The 21,358-nt window shown below is 55.3% G+C and overlaps 1 protein-coding gene across 1 annotated transcript in view; it reads right to left on the reverse strand.

Annotated features, from left to right (window-relative positions):
• Nucleotides 1-554: 554 nt before the first annotated feature.
• Nucleotides 555-21,358, reverse strand: part of IGSF9B (immunoglobulin superfamily member 9B) — a 32,570-nt gene continuing 11,766 nt past the window's right edge. Inside the window, exons 11-21 of the mRNA XM_059867001.1 lie at nucleotides 20,205-20,297; nucleotides 19,951-20,101; nucleotides 19,300-19,411; nucleotides 16,388-16,563; nucleotides 15,572-15,798; nucleotides 14,655-14,739; nucleotides 13,218-13,379; nucleotides 12,447-12,492; nucleotides 9,492-11,123; nucleotides 1,261-1,382; nucleotides 555-853 (exon numbers count right to left, since the gene is read on the reverse strand). Of these exons, the coding sequence (XP_059722984.1) occupies nucleotides 630-853; nucleotides 1,261-1,382; nucleotides 9,492-11,123; nucleotides 12,447-12,492; nucleotides 13,218-13,379; nucleotides 14,655-14,739; nucleotides 15,572-15,798; nucleotides 16,388-16,563; nucleotides 19,300-19,411; nucleotides 19,951-20,101; nucleotides 20,205-20,297 (3,030 nt within the window). The 3' untranslated portion in view covers nucleotides 555-629. The remainder of the gene's footprint in view (nucleotides 854-1,260; nucleotides 1,383-9,491; nucleotides 11,124-12,446; nucleotides 12,493-13,217; nucleotides 13,380-14,654; nucleotides 14,740-15,571; nucleotides 15,799-16,387; nucleotides 16,564-19,299; nucleotides 19,412-19,950; nucleotides 20,102-20,204; nucleotides 20,298-21,358) is intronic.

Below are 21,358 nucleotides of genomic sequence, written 5' to 3' on the forward strand. Positions count from 1 at the left end.
TTGAAGGCTCGGGGTCTTTCTGGCTTTTCCCTTTCAGAGATAGGTAAGGAAAGATGTCACGGGTGGTTTTGCTGCTGTTACCTTCACGTCAAAGGAGGCTGGGAAGGGGGAGGCAGGGAGATTTTCACAATTACAGCTTTCCTGGAATTATTTGGTCATGTGTTTATCATAATCAGATTCATGGGATTACCAGTTCCCGCCTGGGTTGTTAGGTTCTTGTCACTTAATTACACCCTGTGTCATTCAACTTCTTCTGGCGATTGAGGGCCAGCTGCTCAATCCCACACTTTCCCCCTAAACGCGCGCTGCCGACGCAGATGTCAAAAGCTCCATCCATGCCTTTGAAGCCTAGAGATCTTTTCCAAAACCGAGGAGCGACACCCCCTTCCCACCCCACCCAAACTGTTTGGGGTGGGGCAGAAGTGGATTTGAGGAACACTCAGCCCAAAGCATTCTCCCCAAAGCATCCCCGGGTCCCCCCAGCTCGTCCCCGCCGTGAGCCACCAAACCCCTCAGAGAGGTGACAGCTTAGGGATGTCCCCCCCTCTTTCCCATCACCTCCATCCCCCCATGGTGTGACACCAGCTCCCTCCACCGCTCCTGTTCAACCTCCTGGGACCGGCGCTAGGCTAGAGCAGGGTGGCGTGTCCACTGGTGTCATCGTGGTCCACGCTGTTGAGAATGGCTGTCTGGTCTTCAGGGAGCTGCCGGTGGCAGAGGTCGTCCTTCAGCGCTGAGAGCCGGGCGAAGGGATCCTGACGAGGGTGTCTCTTCTTCTTGCGGAGGCAGACAGCTTCGTCAGGTGACAGTACCTGAGAGCTGGGAGGGTGCTGAACCTGGGAGGCAGAGCCATCTGGGAAGGGGGGAGAGAAGGCAGATGGGACTGGAGCCAGCAGCAGGCAGAGCAGAGCGCTTTGCTTGCTGAAAAAGGGAGGTGACAGCAAGCCTGGCCCTGAACACGCAGTGTGGCAAGAAGGGAAAATGCTGGGCATCAGGGAAAATGAAATTAACACTCAAAATCCAAACAAATTACTAAATATGGGAGATGCATGGAAAGGACTCAGTTTGGAGGAGCAAAGGAGGGACAACCTGCAGGCAAGCAGCCCGGGGAGACATCCCTTTGGGAGGCAGGGAACAAGGGCAGCATCCAGGAACGGGCTCGGAGAACCCCAGCGCTGGAGCTGGCAGGGATCTGCCCAAGCTCTGCTCACAGCAGGACACAGGGTATGCTGTTGGGGACCGTGGGGTCCTCGCACTCACTGGGTTGTTTTCTGGATTTCGAGGAGCCCTTGGATGACTTTTTGGGCTTCTTTATCCGCTGGTATTTCAGAGCTTCGAGCCTCTCAGGTGCAGCAGCGTCCCCGGGCGGAGATGGACGTTTTCTAGGAAGGAAAAGCAGACACGCGCCATCAGCGGCTCCCGGCCACGCTCGGGCCTCTGGACGTCCCCGGTGGGGGATCGGCCGATCCCAGCTGGCTCTGCCGTGGAAAAGGAAGAGGTGAGAAACCCAGGGCCGAGGGAGCAGGGCCAGCCAGGTGTGCCAGAGCGCGGGATGGAGGAAGTGAGGCGTCCCCGCTGTGCCCCTACGTCTCCTCCAGGTTTCTGAGTGGCACCGCGACCCGGCCGGTGCCACATCCAACATGGGCACCCCCAGCTCACCTGCCTGCCATGCCAACACTGCTAGACAAAACAGGACGGGGCAGATCCTATGTCCGATAAGGCATTTCTGGGAAGTGATAGGGTACCCCTTGTGATGGAGAGAGAAGAGAAAGAGATAGGCAGAAGCAGCACGGCAGCATCGAGACGGGCACCATGAGCTACCCGGGGTGGACAACACCTGCGCCACAAACAGCAGGGAGGCAGGATCCTGCTGGCCCTGCTCCCACAGCCAGAAAAACCAGGGGCCACACGACAGACAGGGACACCAAGGGCACACACCAACAGAGCCGGGAGAGGTACCTCATTCCCAGGTCCCTGTGAGAAGCGACAACAGAAACGCAACAGTACAGGAGCATCTGCTCCTGGAACAGCGAGAGGCTGGGAGCTGGAAATGGAACACTGACAAGGTTTTATTGCAAGGACAAGAAGGACATTTGCAAAGGGGTGCTTCCTGCAGGAGAGCCAGCAGGTGCAAGGGATAGTTTATCAGCTGTACCCCCTGGGGAACTCTTCTACAGGAACCAGCTCAAGGTGTAGGATCTTCCCCTTTGCAAAGAGATTTTTTGTTTTATTTCCTTCACTGTACCTGTTTTTCCCATCCAAGGCCTGGAAAGCACGACTGCTGTAGAGAGCAGAGCATTAGAGGAAAACCTTTTCCTTAGGAGAGCGGGCAGTCCAGCTCTTATCTAAAACACATCACAGCATCCCCCCTTCTTGCTGCTTTCCCATCTCCTTCCCCCTTCTCCATTTTACTTCCATGACCCTCCAAGAGTCACCAACTCCTAATGCCACAGAAGAAGTCTGAGGCCATCTGGGATAAACCCAAGCCACTTGCAGACAAGGTGTCCAGAGAAGACGGGAAGCCTCCACAAAGCACCTTTCACTGAGATAAAACCCACACTTTAAGCCAGGCTCCAGTGAGGAAAGGAGATTTAAACCAGCCTGCCAGCACCCTTCAGAGGAGATGACTCTCTTCTGCTCTGACAACTTGGTCACCAGAGGTCAGCAACCAAAGCTTGTCACAGGAGCCACACAGAGGACAGTGCTGATGGCAGCTCCGCTGTGACCAGGGCAGCCATCAGCAAACCCCGCAAGCCACGGACAGCAGGAGGGCAGGAGGAATCACCTCAGCTGGCTGCAAGAGGCAACATCAGTGCTTTCAGACTCCTGCTGGGGCACAGAACCACTGAGGATGATGTCCCCCTGTCTGTCAGCAAGGTGTGCCCCATCCAGCATTGCAAAAACACCATGGCTGCTGGCAGGAGCAGTAAGGAAGGGGCGAGGACACGGGCTGGAACACAGACCCTGCACTCCCAAGCTCTGGTACCAGAGTACACCCACCCACGGAGAGTCTGGAGCTCCTCATCTCTCCTGGGGTCCAGGCAGAGCCTGGCTGGCACTGAAGACACCCTGCAGGCTTTCCCCCACAGGTCCCCGCGTGTGCAGAGCACAGTGTGACAGCAGTGCTTCCCATCCGACATCCCAGGGGTCTCCAGAGCGTTGAAATTTCAGCTGGAGCGCACAGGCAAGGAGCTCCTGGGAGATTTTTCCCCTTGGGGAGCAGAAGGGTTTTTGGGTTTTTTTGAAGATGAGTGTGATTGTGAAGCTTCTCAGTTTTGCTGGCAGCATTGGAGAGCACCCGGGGAAGTGCAGTGCAAGGTGAAGAAGCAGCTGAGGCGCAGCAGACGCAACAGAAACCCAAACACTGGGCACAGAAAAGCTCCTTTTCATGTTTTCCAACGCAACAGAGACGTCAGGGTGTGGAGAGTTCCTGGAGAGCCTCTGTTCCAGCTCCCAGCAGAGCAACACATCAGCCAAAGATGAAGCAGCTCATTAGACATGCTGGGAGTCCCGCTGGCTGGATCCAAGCTTTTCCTCATCCAGAAGACAACGTTTACATTTGCAGAGCTCAAACGCCTTCCCAAGTGCAATCAGCCTCTTGTGAGAGCTGCTGCCAGCAGCAGCTCTACCCTCTGAGCTGAACCAACTGAGCTTCAACCATGCTGGCTGAAGGTAGGACCACAGTGACCCACAGGTCACAACATGGCATTCCCCGCAGCAATTCCTGCTTGAATGGCCAATGACAGGCTTTTCCCACTTATAGCCAACATTCTGTGGGGTGCACATGAGTTGCTTTCCTGCAGGTACTTGGCTAATGGTGACTTCAGCTGCTCCAGCTATATCACACACAGAGTTCAGGTGTGCCAAGCCCTGGACAGCACTGAGCTTGGTGATCCTGCCACCATCCTGCCCACCAGCACCTGCCTTCTACCACCTCTTCCCACCACCCAGACAGCTTTTACCACTATTATTAAAGCTCAGCCTGTAAAAGTCTCATGCTCTTTCCACTCTTTTTTCTTTCTAAGAAGAAGCTGTCGTGGCATGCTGACAAAATTAAACAGATTTACATGAGGGATTATGAGGAAATTGCCTGAAGCTCATTTCCACTAGTTCTCCGTAATTGAACTCGTATTTATACACACAAACATAAACAGTGAGTGCACTGAACCCATGTGTCACCATAAATAGTGTCTGACCTCTGGCAAGGCAGAGATACAGAGGACAAAATGATGCTACTCAGCAGCCAAATTTTATCTGCTCTACCCACCCTTTATCTCTTCAAAGGGCGCCAATTCTTCCAAATTAATTTTCATTTTAAGCTCAGCCAAAAGCCTCTTCCTGCCCCCAGAGTTCACATATTGGGCAGCTGCCCACGCATGAAGGAGCTCTTGAATACCAACAGATGAGATGTTCAGGGAGGTGGGCGAACTTCTTCTGGAAACTTCAGCATAGAGCCAAGCAAAGGAGCTTTGAGAAGCCCACGTGAACTCCTGGCACCTTCTGCGAGGAACCACCAACACCTGGAGCAGCAGTTTTCCTCAAGTCTTCAAAGGAAAACCCTTCTGCATGAGCAAGTGTCTGGACTGCATGGACTGGAAGGTACTGGAGAGGCCACAAAGGTACTGAAGGACCTCCAAGAGTCCCAGGACAGGAAAAGGAAGTAAAGGAGAAGTATCCAGCCCAACACACATCACAGCTGCTCTTCTTCAAATGTCCTTCCATGTACGAAGCAAAGATATGAGAAGACCCCTGAAATCATCCATTCAGAAAGGGAACCCATATAAAGGAAGGGTCCAGGAGATTCAAGGATATTATATATATATTTATATATATTTAACCTCATGGAGATCTCAACACACCCTCCCTGTCTCCTCCTCTCCTCGAGCCAAGACATTGACATCCAGGAATAGTTTGGGCATGTTAGAGCATCCACTTGGATAAAGTAGAGTATCCACTTGAAAGGAGCCCACTGTGTCCTTCAACCCTTCATCCTCCTCACATGAAGAGCTCAGTTCTCCTACACGAGGCTCCTGCAAGTCAGAATTCCCACTCTGCTCCGAGGCTGCTGCCTCCATCCCGGAATGGTTGGGATCCTTCAGCACAAGAGGTGCCAGAGAAACACCGCGGTGACAGCCCCAGGCCAGGGCTGCTGCTGCTGCCAAGGCACCACCAGGAGGGAGGGAGGAAGGGGCTGGTCACAGCAGGGAGCACACCAGAGAAGGGGTGCCCTTCTACAGGTCTGCAGACACCACAACTCATCTACACAACGGACTTCACCACCATGCTGACAGAGAGGAGAGAAGGCGAGGGAAACGGGGCTGGGCTGGACAGGAAGAGGGGGATACAGTCATGGGGAAAGGGAGGGGAGAGAGGAAGATAAATGAAAAACAGGAGTGAGAAAATATATAAGGAAATTAAAGAGACTGAAAAGAAAAATAAAGTAACAATAATAATAATAATAATAAAGAAAGAAAAGAAAAACGCACTCAGACAAGCGGACTCACAACTTCTCCAAGCGGAAGGAGGCATGGAACACATGCAGAGGATCAGCACATGGACAGTCTTTAAAGGGGAACCTGTTTTCTTTCAAGCGGGGAGCGAGGGCTGCTGCTCCTCCCACACGCCTGGCGCCGACGTCCCTTGGTCACTCAACGCTACGCCACTGCCAAGCCCCCCAGCTCCCAGCACTGGCAGTGCTGCCCTGGCAAGGGGGGCCTGGGGAGGCCATCCAGGGCAGGCTGCCATGCCGAGGGGCAGGGGAGCTTGGTGCCTTGTCTGTGGTTTTTGGGTTTCCCTCTGCAGGGAGACAACAGCCCCCTTTTCCCTGTTCCAAGAAGCGTGCTGCATCCTGAGAGAAGATGGTGGGAGAACTCCTCGTGCTGCCTCAGTTACTGCATCATTTATCCCTGCCTGTCCATAAAAACTACCTGAGCTTCACCTAGCAAAAGCCACCATGCTGCAGCAGGGGGCTCATATGCTGCCTCTCCTTCTCCTCTCAGCTTCTAATGTTGCAATAGAGAAATCTGGCTGGTCTGGTATAAAATCCCTGTGCTCTGCATGCACTGACAATTTTATGACCCCCAAATCATCAAGAAATTACTCGGCTGGGCTCTCTACGGGATTCCTCGCTTATTGAAGTGAGATTTATTCTTCTGGTTTCCCCTTTCTGGGGATAATGACTCTGGAGTTGCCCCTGTGACTGCAGCTCCCAGCAGCATCCTGGAGTAGGACACACAGCCACTCTCACCCTGCTGGGCAGTGTCACCCTGCTCCTCAAAATCCATCAGCCCACGGCAGCCAGCACTGGAGCCAGCCAGGATCTGGGCAAGAGCCACACCAAACTCAGACACGAGTCTGGACTCACCTCTGCTGTGCTAAAGCCATGTCTGCTTGTGTCCCTAATGCTGCCAGAGCAGGGAAGTGCCACAGAGCAAGAACAAACAGCCACATCCTCTCTGAGGGCTTCCCCATTTCCCAAAAAGCCTGGCACAGCCCAGATCTCACCAAGGCTTGGTGCCAGCTTTGCTCCTCATAGGATGCCCCGCTCTGGGATCAGCAAGGAAAAACAGAAGGAGAAGGCAGCCAAGTGCTCAAGAGATTTGGAGGCTCAAACAGGATGGGTTTTGTCATGTCAAGAGGATGGCTCCTCCATAGAGCACACACATCCAACACCCCCTCCTTGCCAGTCCTGCTCTCCCCACCCCAGGACAACCCTTCAGGTTAGCTGGAGGAATTCCCCTCTCCTGGAAACATCTGCCTGATTTCTCTAGGCATCCCACCTCTCTCTCATGAGGCTCTTTGCCAGCCCAACAAGGCTTCTCAGGCTGCTGGAGAGAATCAGCCAGGACCTTGACTCTTCCCAACCAAGGCAGCAAAGCTTAACCTTTTGTAAGACCTGTCCTAAGGAAGTTTGGGTATGGCCATGCCCTTAGAAACAGGCCCATCTATAATCTCATCTCTGCTTTCACAACCAGCCTGGCTGATGGCCAAACAGGTCAGTGCTGCCAATCCCCTGGCTCACAAATTACTATTATCCCATCTGGATTTGGCAGCTTTCGTGATATTCTTCTGCTTCTAAGGTCTGAAAACCATCTCCAGATTACTCCATCCCAGTTCCAGAAATGCCCATGGCTATCTAGGAAACCAGCCCCATGAAGACAGCCCAGGAGGAATTTTTTTGGAAGTCTTTCAAGATCTGCTTAGGGCAGATTAATTACAGCTGGGTCAGAAGAAGTCAAAGATTTCTCCAAGGAGAATTTCAGGTATGGAAGGATTTTCCCATGACTACAGCTGTGATGGGAAGGAAAAAAATACCTTTCTGGCAGCTTGAGACCATAGTTCTGCTGCTGCCAAGCATACAATCCATCTTGGGAGAAAGACCTTTCCCATTTTCTGTGATTGAGGAGACTTGGAAAAAAGAAAACAAATCCAGATACTGCTGGAAACAAAATTCTCCACGTGCTGGACTGCAGCTGGAGACTGATTTTTGGAGCTCGCTCTGAGCATGCTGTCTGCAGCTGGCAGCTCCAGAGGTGGCTGTTTTTCCTGGCTCGAGGGGGTGGCTGTGGGTTCCTCCTGGTTTGGATCATCCAGGACAACCCCACCTCAACACACACCTCCCTAACACCACACAAGCCTCGTGCACCCTGCCAGGGCCAAAAGTGCCACGTGTGTCACCACCTCCCAAGAAAGGAAGGGTGGCCCAGGGAGACGGCAGCTCGGCTCATCCCAAACCCCAGCCCCGAAGGCAGGGGAGCAGCGTGTGCTGCTGGGAGGGGAAACACAAAAGCCACAGAGACTGTGCGTCCAGAGGTGTTTCCTAGTGTTTTCACATTCCTTATTCCCCTTTAAAGGAAGAGATGGTATTGGAAAAGCCCCTTCCGTGTCCCCTGTCATGCCCCGCTCCCAGCCACCCTCCACAGCACCCACACCATCCTTTCGGACATGGATCACCCTTACCTATTGAGCTGAGGAGAAGCTTGTCTCGACAACACTGCCCAGATAGCTGAGATTAATCAAAAACAAAGCAGTTATCAACACCCGCAAGGAGCCGAGCTCCGCAACACATCAGCACGTCAACAACTCCAAAGGAAAAAGGAGGGAAAGAAACCAAACTGAAACACAAACGAAACAAGGCTGGAGAAGAAAGGGGGAAAGAAACAGAAGAGAAAGGAAAAGAAGAAACAAAACGATAATCAACAAAGCGAATGGATACACTGCATAAAAGCACGGACAACAGTGCTGCTCTAACACGGCTCTGTCCTGGAGCTGGCTCTCCTTGGCATGCCCTGCTAGACACATGGACCTGTGACTACATCCCTGACTGCATCGCTCCGTAGCTGGGTTTTCCAGAGGCACACAGAAGTCATTTCAGGCTCATCCTGCTCTCCCTCCCCATCCTCTCTCCCCTGAGCCCTCCTTCCTTCCGTTCAGTGCCGGAGGGATTTGCTAAGGCCAAAACGCTTCCAGGTACCAGAGGGCGGGAGTGAAATGCGGAGGGCACTGTGGGGTGAAACGCTGCCTCCCCCCTCCCCAGAACACAGCCTCTCCTCCGAACGCCTCCGACCGCGCCGGCTCCGCGGGGCCCGGAGCCCCGGCCCCCAACTCCTCTCTGCCACAAGCCGGAGGAGGGGGCTCGACCCCACCAGACAAGAAGCCAGAATGAAGCAAGACGAAAGGATGGGACGAAAGCACGGCTACGGGGTCTAAGGTGCTGTGAAAGACGGAAGGAAAGAGGAGAAATAGAGAGAGAGAAAGAGAGAGAGAGAGAGACGCTTTTGCCTGGAGCAACCCTGGTACCTGGAAAACCAGCCGCTACTGTCTAGTGCAGCCACATCCCTCTTTAGGGCAGGATCTGAGCGTGCCGGCAGCCTCCCGATCTCCGCTGGGCTTAGTTTATTTTTATTTTTTCTCCTCTCCTGACATGCTGCTGGTGTGGCTAAGTCCTTGATCTCTCCCTGCCCGCGTCCTGGGGCTGCAGCATCCCTTTTGCAGGTGGGGCGGTGACCGTGATAGCTGTTTCTGTCATGCATTAAAGCTCTCTAGACTCCGCGGGAAGGAAGAGGAGGAAGACAGAGGCGCAGCGGCGGCGGCCCTAACGTTCGAAGAAAGCCAAGAGCCAGCAGCTAGAAGAGGAAACAACCTCCAGTGACACCAGGACACTTACCTACGCGAGCCAGGTCTTTGTACACCTGGTAGATGGCCCGTAGCCCGAGTCACGGCGCTCCCAGATTCCCAAGGGACTGGGAAGGTCGCCTGCCTAAAACCCAGCGCTCTCGGGCGGCGGCCATGCAACCCGTGCCCATGGCACCAGCCTCTGCCTAGCAAAGCCTGCGGGACGCCGTCTCCAAAAGGGATGCTGCAGCGTGCCCAGAGAGACCCTACCAGTTGGGATGGTGATGGCAGGGAGGGAGTCAGAGGGAGCGGGTAAGGCAGGGTGGGGGAAGCCAGGAAGGGGCTGGGGGGGGTCACCACGGGGCTCACGCACTTACCCTGTGGCGGCTACCGTGGTGGTGGATGTCGGCTCTGGTTGGAGAATCTCCTCGTCAGCCCTCCTTGGAGAAGGGATGTCTCCAAAAACATCCATGGTGTCCACGGGCAGGGAGGAGCCCTGGGAGTTGGAGAAGCCGGTGCCCACGGGAGTGAAGGCGGTGGTCGGTCGGAAGCTGGGGCTGTCCCCACGGCTGCTCGGCGCCGGAGATCCCGTGGAGGACGGCGTGGATTTGCGGGAGAAGCTGACAGCCGTGGGCGGCTGCAGCGTGATCTCCGACACCTCCGCCTGCTGGATGAGCCCCGGGCGGGGCCGGGCGCGGGCAGTCAGCTCCGGGGAGCTGTTGCGGGAGCTCAGGGGACTTTGGGTCAGAGGAGAAAGCCTTGAAGGTTGTAGCACCACCTGATGTAAACTGGGCTCAGCCCTCCTGACCTGCCGAGGGCTGGGCCGAGGTCGGGGTTGGGGCTCGTACCACCTGGTGTCCAGGCTGAATGTGCTTGTGCCGCTGGGGCCGCCGGGCTCGGACGGTTCGTGGTAAGGCAACACGGGTATGCCCATACCTTGGCTGGTATGTCTTAGCTGCCCTTGACATCCCATGGGTTGCATAGGTTTGTCCTGCCACTTGGTGGTAGTGGGCACGGAGGATTGACCCCTGCCCGGTGACTTGCCGGTCCAGCTCTTTGGTGCCTCCAGGGGCAGGATGCCCGAGTAGGATGCGGGGACCACCTGGAGGGAGGAGGGTGGTGGCCCCCGAGGAAGGCAGCCCGCGGGCTGGGAGCCCTCGGCCGCCTCACAGGGCTGGAGCTGGTGGGGGAACGGCGCAGGGGCCAGCTCCAGGCTGCCGAAGGGGAACTCGGCCCTGCCCCAGGGCTCAGGGGACCGGCCCCCCGTGGGGGTCTGGGCCAGGGGCAGCGTGCTGTTGGAGGCATTCTCCCCATTCTCCTCAGGGATGGTGGGGTGTCCGAAGGGCCCCTCGGGGGGCAGCGGTGGGGAGGACATGACTGAGCTCAGCGGGCTGACTTCTGGCATGTAGAAGGGCGGCGGGTCCACCTCCCCGGGGCTGCTGCTGCTGAGGTAACCGTAAAACTGGTGGTGGAAAGCCCGGGGGGCTGGCGGGCGGGCCTGGCCGGTTGCCTGCAGGGCGCCGGGACCCTCCAGCGCCCGGTGGAACCGGGGGCTGTATGCTGGTGGCTGAAGGTAGGACTCCTGGCTGGAGGAGAGAGGGGTGAGCTGGGCTTTCAGGGCGGTCACGGAGGTGGGGACGACGGGATCGTCGTTCTCCTCGTCTGACTGCCTGAACTCGGGGTACATGTCCGTCTCCTCCACGAAGGGGAAGCCCTCGATCCGCCGTGTCTTCAGGGAGGGCTCCATCTCCGCCGGGTCCATGACGAAGCGTCCGTCCGGCCCGCGGCTGATGAGCTCGATCGGAGTGGTGGCCTCAGCTTCGGCCTCCGCCTTGGAGACGCTGTACTTCTTGCTGCTGATGGCTCGTTTGGTCTTCTTGTAAAGGGAGAGCTCCTTCTCCTTGGTGGGGCTCAGCATCCGCTTGGCCTGAGGGCCCTGGTCGTCAGAGGACTCCGAGGGGGGACGGAGCGTGCGGATGCTCTCAGGACTCACCTTGCCGGAAGACAACCTGGACCACAGGGAGAAAAACCGAGAGAGGGGACGGTCACCTGGGGCGGAAAGGAGTCCTTCCTGCCCAGAAGAACAATTCTGGATCCAGGAAACAAAGTGCTACCAGCTCTCAAAAGAGGAACCTCTGGGAGAAATTGGCAGGGGCTAACCAGGATGGCAGAGTCTCACCAGCAGCAGTGCACAACATCCCTGCCCCTTGGGAGGGCAGCTCAGAACACTCGGGCTGAAAGCTCACACCAACACCTTGCAATAAGCTCCACCAACACCCCAACACCTCACAACAAGCTCCACCAAGACCTTGCAACAAGCTCCACAGCCCCACAGGGAAAAAAGACATATCCAGAGCTCGCTTCCAAGTCCTTCTGGGCTTTCCTATGTCCATCTGAGCTATCCATGCCCAGGAAAGGCCCTGAGAAGAGGGACATCAGGCAAATGTTCCCTCCCACAGAACTCAGCATCTCACTTGGAGATGCTGATGGATCATTTCAGACCAACTCTTTCTCCCATTATCAACACTCAGATTTTAGGATGAGCACCTCAAAAGGCAGAGAGCACCAGGATAGTTCCCTCATCCCTATCCAGAGAGCCTAGGACAAAGAGGATTGAGAGGCAAAAGACAGCAGATCCAACAGACAGTGCAGGTTATTTCAGAGCAGTGGATGAACTGAAAACAAGTAAGATTCAGATCTACCGGCACCAGGACATTTTCCAACATTTTTCGAGGAGCCAAAGAATGAGGTGTCCACATCCCAGACTCTTGCACTCCCACCGGGAAGATGCTCCTGCTGATTTGCAGCTACACATACTTTTGACGGGCTCTGAAAGGAGCTGTGGCTTCTGCAGCACCACAGTCCACCACCTTTGGGTACATGTGGAGAGAGGCTTCAGCAGGGAACTCTTCAGGAGAAAAGATGAATTTCCCAGGAATAAAAGAGCCAACAGAGAATGACTCAAAAACTACACTGAGCTGGCAGGAAGGACTCCATATGCAGCAGGCTAGTTCTTGTCCTAAGGAGCCCCTTCCAATTGGTGTGGAATTGAGTTCCATCAGCCAACTCCAGCTTTGGAAAACATTCACAGATCCAGCAGGGTCATCTCTTAGCTCAGTTTGCTGCATTTGTCCCTGGTGCTTCCTGCTCCAAAGCCCATTTGTCTCTTGTGAACTGCTGTGTTCCCAAAAGCTCAGGAAACACTCAAAACCAACTCATCAGGAGCAACCAAATAAGGATGAGACATTTCCATCTGAGCTTTGCAGTCACTGTATGAGGGAGGCACCTTGAAGACCCCACAGCCTGGTGCCACAGCTAAGACAGATACTTACGGGGACTCCAAACTCTTCCTGCAGTGGGTTATCGAGAGAGGAGGGTCTGGAAGAGAATAAAAAGGGGAAAGAAGAGAGAACGCTGAGGAGGCGCAACACGACAGAGACAAGACACACTCAACATCACGACAACAAAAGACACTCAACAAGAGGCCAAGGTTTCATTGCTCCAGTGCTTTAATGGTTGCTGACAACAAACAGCTCCCGTCACAGGGTCCTGCCAGTCCTGCTGTCACAGCCCCACAGGCTGGAGGAGACGGAGCCACTTCCCTGCCCTCTCCAGCTCCCCAGCCGCCCTTTTCCCTACCAGCCACTCCTGCATGGAGGCTGCAGTCCCAGCTTTCGGGAAGCAGAGCAGCAGGGTCTCCTTTGGGGTCTTCTCTAGCCCAGCACTGCCCACTCCAGGCTGGGAGCAAGCTGGAGAGCCCAGCTCCAGGGGGAACCTGGAGCAGGTGAGCAGTGCCACCCATCTGCATCCCAGAGGACAGCCCAGCCTAACCCCCAGCTCTAGGAGTTATCACCACGTGGGAGAGCTCCCTCGGAATTCCCAGGCTAGTTTCTCTGGTGCCTCTTCACCCACCCTGCCTCTCCCGCTCCCGACCACGGGCGCTTTCAGGCACAGCCGAGGGAGGAAGTCAGGGCTTCACCTGAGGACGCGCACGGACGAAGAAGAGACAGACAGGGAAGAAGGTTACGACCACAACACAACCAGGGGGCAGAAACGAGGGGGAGACAGGAAGGAGGGAGGAAGCACACTGGGAATGGACTCACCTTTCTTGCGCTTGAGCTTGCGTTTGCGTTGCTTGTTGACGAAGCAGGCAGCGAGTGTGCTGAAGAGGATGGCAGCAGCCAGGAAGCAGATGGTGGCAACGATGCCGGCCAGCACCGGGCGGGCTAGGCCCTCGTCCGTCAGGTCAGGCTGAGGAAAAACATCTGGGGAAAAAACACAGTTCACTGTTACACCTGCTGCCTTCCCCAGAGAGCTGCCACAGTGTGGAGGCAATGATAGTCTCCAGGAATGATAATCTCTGTAAAGACCCTGCTTCCAAGCCAGCCTGCCCAGGGAGAGCAATCAGCGCTGCTTCAGGGCCAAGGGATTTGGTGATCTCACACCAGATCACAGAATCATAGGATAGCTTGGGTTGGAAAGGGCTGTTTAAGGCTGTCTAGTCCAACTCCACTGCAATAAGCAGGGACATCTTCATCTAGATGAGATTGCCCAAACCAACCTGATAAACCTTTCTGTGTTAGCTGGTGGACACCCAAGGAAGAAGCTTCCACACCAAACAAATACACATTTATGTCTAAACACACAAGCTGCAGCAAACCTGCAGTCACCTCCTGGCTGAATAACCTGCTGCAGCAGTACATGGCATTTCAACCTCTTTGTCAGGGCTTCATTTCAGCATTCCAATGAAAACTGGGCTGCAAACCCTTTGCTAACCAGGAGCACGTGTGAAGCCCCAGCAGACCTCAGCTGTGGGCACGTGCAGATGTGCACCCTGCACACCTCGGTGCTCCTGCCGTGTGCCATATCCAGCATCAGCGCATTCCCCCACAGAGCCCGGGCTTTCAGCCTGGCAGAGCAGCTGCCTGGGGCCGGGAACCTGCCAAACCCCATCAGAAAACCCGGGCGTGAGGAGCAAGGGCAGCGAGCAGAGAGTCTGCAGCAAGCTCTCCTCACCACATCGGCACCACTTGGGGGCAGAGAGAGACCGCGGCATCGCAGCACAGCCGAGCCGGCTTTTCCACGAAAGCCAGAAAATCCGGGCTCGCCGCATCCCCATCCCTTCCTGCTGCCCTCACCTTCCCCAGCGCCATCACAACTCTCCTCCGCCTGCCCCTGGCTCGAGGAGCATTCTCAGCGCTGCATGTGCAGAGGGAACACGCACCAACTGCAGCACGTTGCGGTCTCCCTGCTTGCAAAGCTCTCTTCCCTGTGGACTCTGCACTGCAGTGCTACGTTTCCCTCTCTCCACCTTTCATTCCCGCTCCCCGGCTGCGCCAGTGCCCGCTCGGAGCTTTGTTCTCCAGGCTCACCGCAGAGCCGGGGCGGGCTGAGCTCTGCGGTGCTCCGGGGATTTGTCCTCGTCTGCTCCCATCGGGGCAGCCTGGGGTCAGCTCAGCACACCCATGACAGCCCTGCACCCCTCCCTCAGCCCAGCTCACAGCCCCACAGCAGCGGGGAGGAGAGGAGCCAGCCCTCACCTGTGCTGGACACGCCAGCGACGTTGCTGGGTTCGCTGATGAGATCTTGCATGACCGCCAGCACGCGGAACTCGTACCAGGTGTCCTGCAACACCAAACACACCTGTCAGGGCCCCCACACAGCCTCCAGCCTCGTCTTACCAGAACCTCCAACATCCCCACAAAACCCTCTAACAACACCTTTTAATGTTAGCAAGTCAGGCTTTTATCCTTGCCCAGGGGTTGTGTGGCCTTTTTGTGTGGCCAACCAAAATTCTGGCCTCCACCCAGACACAGATACAAAAATTTTAATCTATTTATACATCTTCATCAAACAAAAATTATTGTTCGTTGGTTCTAAATTACACAATTCTCTTTCATTAATTCATATTCTATCCTCTATTGGTTATTGATTTCTCGCTTCTTATGCTAATTAGTGCATATTTTTAGTATCTTTTTCCTCCAGTAGGGACTTTCTAATGTATACTGAGACTTTGTTAGTCTCTTTAGCTTCTGGTTTCTGCAAAATGTCCTCGTGGTCCATAAATCCTACATTCCAACCTCAACAACGTATCCTTCTCTCCCAGGCTTTGTTCATTGAAGCATATCAGAGTGACTTTATCAAAACTTTTAAGTCTCATTTTCTCAAGCTGTGTTCCTACAAAAGGAACTTATAACAACTTTATACAAATGCTCGCTAAGAGTAATTGAAGAGTAACACACTATTTATTTATATGTATATTGATTGTGATTACTTAACACCATTAACTAAAATTATTAAAATGTTCTATCTTTTCCAACACTTGCCCAGCTCCTTGATCGTGCCACTCCAAAACTTCCCCAGAGCTGCAGCAGATGGTGCAATATTATCACAGAACCACAAAGGCTGGAAAAGATCATTGAGTTGGGCTTGGTGAGGGCAGCCAGCCCCTGCTCACCTGGGACAAGTCCTTGGCAAAGAACTCGCTCTCGGAGCCCGGGATGCCATCATCCAGGATCTCCCACTTCTCCGCCACGCGGAATTCCATGATGTAGCGGTCGATGGGGAAGCTGTGGTTGGCAGGAGGGAGCCACGACAGGAGGACGCCTTGCTGTGTCCGGTTGGCTGTTAGGCACCTCGGTGGGGTAACCAACACCAGAGGCTCTGGAGTTGTTACAGGGAATGCTGGGGACAGAGCAGAAGGGACAGGGACACCTCTGAGTTGGGGCAGGGCAAGCACAGGAGATCCTCTTCCACCCGTGCCCCCAGCAGCAGCAGAAGGACCACTGTGGCTGTTCCCACATTCCAGGAGTTTAGGGCACATCTTGGGAGTCTGGTCTCTTATCACAGAAATAGAAAAGTGGATTTTCAAAAGGCATTGGGCTAATGAGGCCGTGACTCCAGGCCTTCCTGCTTCCTCCCACCACCACCTGAGAGCCCAAAGGCTCTGAGCTGCACCAAGTGATCTCGTGCTCTATTAATACCTCCTGATCCCAGCTGAACTTAAGGAAGATCTGAAAGGTGACTGGCACAGTACAGCTCCCCCATGCTGTCTCCCAGGACAAGCCTTCCAGAGCCTCATGCATCCAGCAAAATCTGCAAGCTTCATCCAGGACCCTCTGCAAACTATCCCCTACGTGGCTGGAAACTATTGCTGATGAGGTTCATCTCCATCTCCAACAGACTGGAAACATGGAGAAGGCAAAGGGCCCCTTCTCCCCACAGAGCTCCCAGACCCCTTCCCAACCCTGCCCTGTTCCCAAGGAGGACCTACCTAGAGTGTTCACAGTGACCACCTCACTGAAGGAGCTGGTGCCCAGCTTGTTTTGAGCCAAGACACTGAACTGGTAGGCAGTCTCTGGTTCCAAGGTATCCACCAGCAGCCAGCTGGAACCAGCTGGCACAGGGAGAGACAGCCAGTCATGGGGTCCAAACTGGGCTCTCTTCATCCTGCCAAGAGAAAAGGGAGCATCCTCAGGGAAAGGTGTCTTTGACAGGGAGGACAAAGAGGCAGCATTAACCTCTTATGCAAAAATGGAGCTTTCCCGAGCGATGGTTTGGTTTGACAGCAGTGATGTGGATGGACATGGGGCAGCCACTTGCCACCCACGAGCTGGCAGAGGACACCATCCCCTGGTGTCCCACCAGCTCTCAGGGGCACTGCCACGAGCTCTCCCCTCTGCCCTGAGCTGGGTCAGGGAAAACAGCAGTGCCAACAGCCCCGCTCTGACGTGATCTCCACCAGATTCCCATGGGCAAAAGTGGGAGCTGGAGCGTTTTGGTGAGTGCTGCAAAGGCAACGGCTGACGCAGGAGACAGGCCCTGTTCCCATTTATACTCGACATCTCCTGAGCCAGAGCCAAGTTCTCCCTCAGCTGTAGCCCTGTACATGTCATCCCACGAGAGACATTTAACTAAATCCCCATCTCTGCCACATTTGCACAAGTCGGGGGCTGCCAGTACCGCCTGGGGCACCACTCAGGGTTCAGCAGAGCAGCAGAGGCACTGGCAGGGAGTGCAGGACAGAACCTTTCTGCTGGGGTCTAACCACAACCCCAGGGTGAAAAACGTTCCCAGAGCTATCCCAGTGCCACCCAGGAGCATGCAGCCACCTCCACAAGCCATTAATCCCACCAGGATCCCACATTCCAAAGCAGCTCCACTGCACCACTACAATACTGCAAGTACAGGTGCTCGTGTTAGAAAGATGTTTTAGGGAGTCTGAGCCCTCAGCTGCAGGTTTTGGTGGTGTCCATGGAAAATTTGGGAAGGATTGGTGCAGATGGTCTGTGCTGCACAGGTAAGAGGGCACATCTGCAGTTACCAGCACACAGCCAGGTGAATACACCCAGTAGGAAAAGATGGAGGAAAGAGAAATACTGCTGCTGTCCAGGGAGCAGAAAGTGAGGCAGAGAAGCAGCAGCAAGCCATGGAAACGAGCAGGTCAGTGGATGGCCATGCATGTGCTGTGTGCCTCTGCCAAACCCAGGGAAAGCCTCTGGATCACTGCAGCTCCAGCTGGGACTGCAGATCCCAGCATCCCCCACCACCGTGGCAGAGGCAGGAGGGCAGCAGGGCTGCCCCTCTCCTGGGCAGGTTTCCCGGCCAGGTTTAATCCCTCTGCCCTCACATCCCTCCATTCCAGCACTGCTGTGGGCAGGGACACAGGAGAGAGGGGCTGAGGGTGGGGAAAGCAGGGAGTAAATGCAGCACTGAACTGGGAGAACCCCCTTGCTGAGGGAGGACGTGGTGCAGCTGGAATGCTGTGCTGGCCCTGGCCACCCTGGGGAGAGGGGTTTGCATTTCCAGCCTCAAAAACAGCAGAGGCAGGAGGGGAGCATGAATCCAGAGAAAATGGAGCCATGTTTTGCTTGAGCATCCCACAGCCACAGCAGGGAGGAAAGCACATGGATGGCACTCTGGACGGCACAACATGAGCCAGCTGTGCCCCAGATCCCTGGGCCCAGGGAACAGCACCCTAGGGATCACACCCTAGGGTCAGGGCAAAACAGGTCACTGCCTCCCTATCCAAAGTCCCCACAGCTCCCTGTGAATTCCTTAATGCAAGCTTAGTGCAAACACCCTTCCCTGCTGGCTGCTCTCTCCCTGTGGAGTCTGGAAGAGCCACAAGGAGGCAGGAATCCGAGAGTAGCTTGCAGAGCAAGAGCAGCAGCAGCTGCTGATGCAGCCAGAGCAGAGAGGTTTAACCACTCCTTCCCAAGGACATTTTCATCAAAGCAAGGTCTGCACTGCTCAGCTTGCTCCCTCATTTTCCCCCTCTCTGTTCAATCCATTCCTTCTTTCCATCTCCAGACAGACAGCCCAGCCCCAGGCAGGAGCAGAGCAGAAATCATTACAGGCAGCGTCTCCCTCTCTCCTCTCTATCAGCAGCCTCCATCAGGGCAAATTAAGGCAAGGAAAGAATGAGAGAGCGAGAGGAAAGGCTGAAGAATGCCAGCCCAAGCCTGGAAAGGGAACACATCACCCCCTCCACATTTCCAAGGATGATTCTTTAGAAGAAGATGACAACAGCAGGGCCCAAAGTAAACCCCAGCCTTGCTGCAGCTATATTTCTCCCTCCCCTGCCCAGAGGAAAAGCACAGGGCTGAGCCTGGCCCTGCTGCAGGAAGGTGGGATGCACTTGGGTCCTGGGGAGCACAGGAGCTATGGGAGCAAAGCCCCAGTGCCAGGATCTCACAGTGTCTGTTCATGATCTCAGCTGGGATTTAACCACCTCCAGGGAGCCACAGAACAAGGAGAGAACATTTCTGCTTAGTCACAGCTCTTCCAGGACACACTCTCTAAAGGTTGCATTTTCCATCCTCTCCCTGACTGTTAAGCCTCATAAACAGTTTATCTTGAAATTAGATGCCAGAGGCACAGCTACACGAATGCAAAGCATCTCCTGTGTACCACAAGCAGAGTAAAACCTGCTGGGGCAGACGGAGGCAGCGGCCAGCACAGAAGGAAGAGGAAATACAGGAACTGCACGATCCCCCCACCACCACCACCACCCATCTCTTCAAGGAGCCCCCAGGGAGCTCAGCCCTGTAAGACCCACGGGCATAGAGCTGGGCACACCACCCTCCCCACCCTCCTCCCCCCGGCTGCTCGAAGCTCGGGTCGGCTAGGAAGGAAAAGAAGCAGAGAGCAAAGCATGCCAGGATGACTCACAGAGGGCCGTACCAAACTGAGAAAGTCTGCTCGTATCCACCGTCATAGCCGGGCTCCCAGGAGACGTTGGCTGAGGTCATGGCGGCCACTACGTGCACGCTGGTCGGGGCGTGAGGGCTTGTCCCTGCAGAGAGAGGGGACAGCTTAGAGGGGAGCAGCACCACGGCTGGAAGGGGTCTTCTCCCAAGCCACAGTCCAAGGGGACTCCTCTTGCACCAAGCCAATGGCCAAGGCCATTTCTGCTGGAAATGGCAGCAGGACAGGTGGCCAAAGTAACAGCACCGAGAAAGGCAACTCCACCAGAAATAACATTTAAAGGAGACACTGCTCTTAGAATCATAGAGAGGTTTGGGTTGGAAGGAACTTGAAGGGACATCTACTCAAACTCTCCTGACATGGGCAGGGACACCTTCCAGCAGACCAGGTTGCTCCAAGCCCTGTCCAACATGACCTTGAAGACTTCCAGAGATAGGGCAGCCACAGCTTCTGTGTCAGGGCCTCACCACCCTCAAAGGGAAGAATTTCTTCCCAATATCCCATCTAAACCTCCTGTCTCCCAGTTTAAAGCCACTCCCCCTTGTCCTGTCACCACAGTTCTCTTTGTGTTCACCTCCTGCCTTGCCTGGGGGGCTCTCCCCAGGCCCCTTCCCCCCCTGCCCGTACCTACGACGGTCAGGTGGGTGCTGGCAGTAATGCTTGCGACGATGTTGGTGGCGACACACTCCCACTCGCCGTGGTCGTCCTTGCCGAGGGAGCGGATCTGCAGGGTCCCGCCGGGCAGCGTGTTGTGCTTGCTCCTGCTGGGCTTCCCTACCTTGGGCAAGGAGCAGGGTGGGGGGCCAGGCAAAGAGAGAAAAAACACGACTCAGCAGCGGGTTGTGGGGCAGGGCGAGGCGGCGGCGGGGTCACTAAGCTACCTGCGCGGCCCAGGGGACACCGCCGGCCACCGGCAGGGGATCCGGTCTCTCCGGTCGTGGCAAGGCAGACGGTTCCCCCGTTTCCGAGAGGACCTGGGGGGCAACGCGAGAGGCATGCGTCAGGAGGCTGCTGTCAGCACTCACACACAAGCGGGAAACCCCACGGCACTCGCACGGACACCGAGCCCCGCGCCAGGGCTCAACCTCCGGCATCCAAAGCTGAAACTGCTGCAAGAACGGGCACTGGCCATCCCAGCAAACCCCCTCCCGGGATGGGGAAGGCATAGGCTGGCCCCCAGGAGATGTCCAAACTGCCCCTCAGCCTCAGTTAGCTGCAGATGAGAGGCAGGAGCCTTTACATCAGAGGTCTGGGCAGCAAGGGCCCCGTGGGGATGTGGGAGGATGGCGTGCGTGGAGGTGCCTGGAATCTCTCAAGCCGAGCGGAAAGATGGATCTTGTAACAACTCATCTATGCCCATCAGCGAAAGTTGTGTAAATCACACATTGTCCTGAGTCCTCTTCAGCTGTTCTTCATGTGGGGGATTCTGCTGATCAACACCAGGACCCACAGGTTGATGCAAAGAAGCAGAGGAGCCCAAGGACACGTTGGGTTACCAGTGCAAGGCAAGGAGTTCTTCAAGAGACTGATCAGCACTGGTGAACTGATGGGGAGGGAGGAGGTTGGCTTCTGCCACTGGCAAACTGAGCCCAGCCCAAGCCAGCCCTAACTGGAGTTGGAGGAGATAAGCCCAGAGTCACAAAATGAGGAGGACCACCAGAAGGCACAAGTGAGATTGGAAAGAAACCTGGCTGAGACTGGTGAGGGCATGGAAAGAAAAATAAGATGGAGAAAAAGACTAAACAGCCAACAAGCTTTAGGCAGGTCACTTGCAATGTGTACAAGTCATGGTGCTCCTCGTGCTGCTAAAAGGGACCCAGAGATCCATCAGCTCAAGACAGAAGGATTGAGGATGGTCCCACTGGGTGACAGAGGGACCCAGATCACTCTCAAGAGCCCTAAGAAGGGCATGGGAGGCTTGGAGGGAAGCTCCTGACAGCACAACAAAGAGCCCAGGAGCTCTCCTGTACAGTGGCTTTCCTTTGGGAGCAGTAAAGGTGGGAAGCAAGGGGAAGGCTGCAGGAGGACTGGAAAG

Source organism: Haemorhous mexicanus, chromosome 24 (assembly GCF_027477595.1).
Source record: "Haemorhous mexicanus isolate bHaeMex1 chromosome 24, bHaeMex1.pri, whole genome shotgun sequence".
In the NCBI taxonomy this organism is placed as follows: Eukaryota; Metazoa; Chordata; class Aves; order Passeriformes; family Fringillidae; genus Haemorhous; species Haemorhous mexicanus.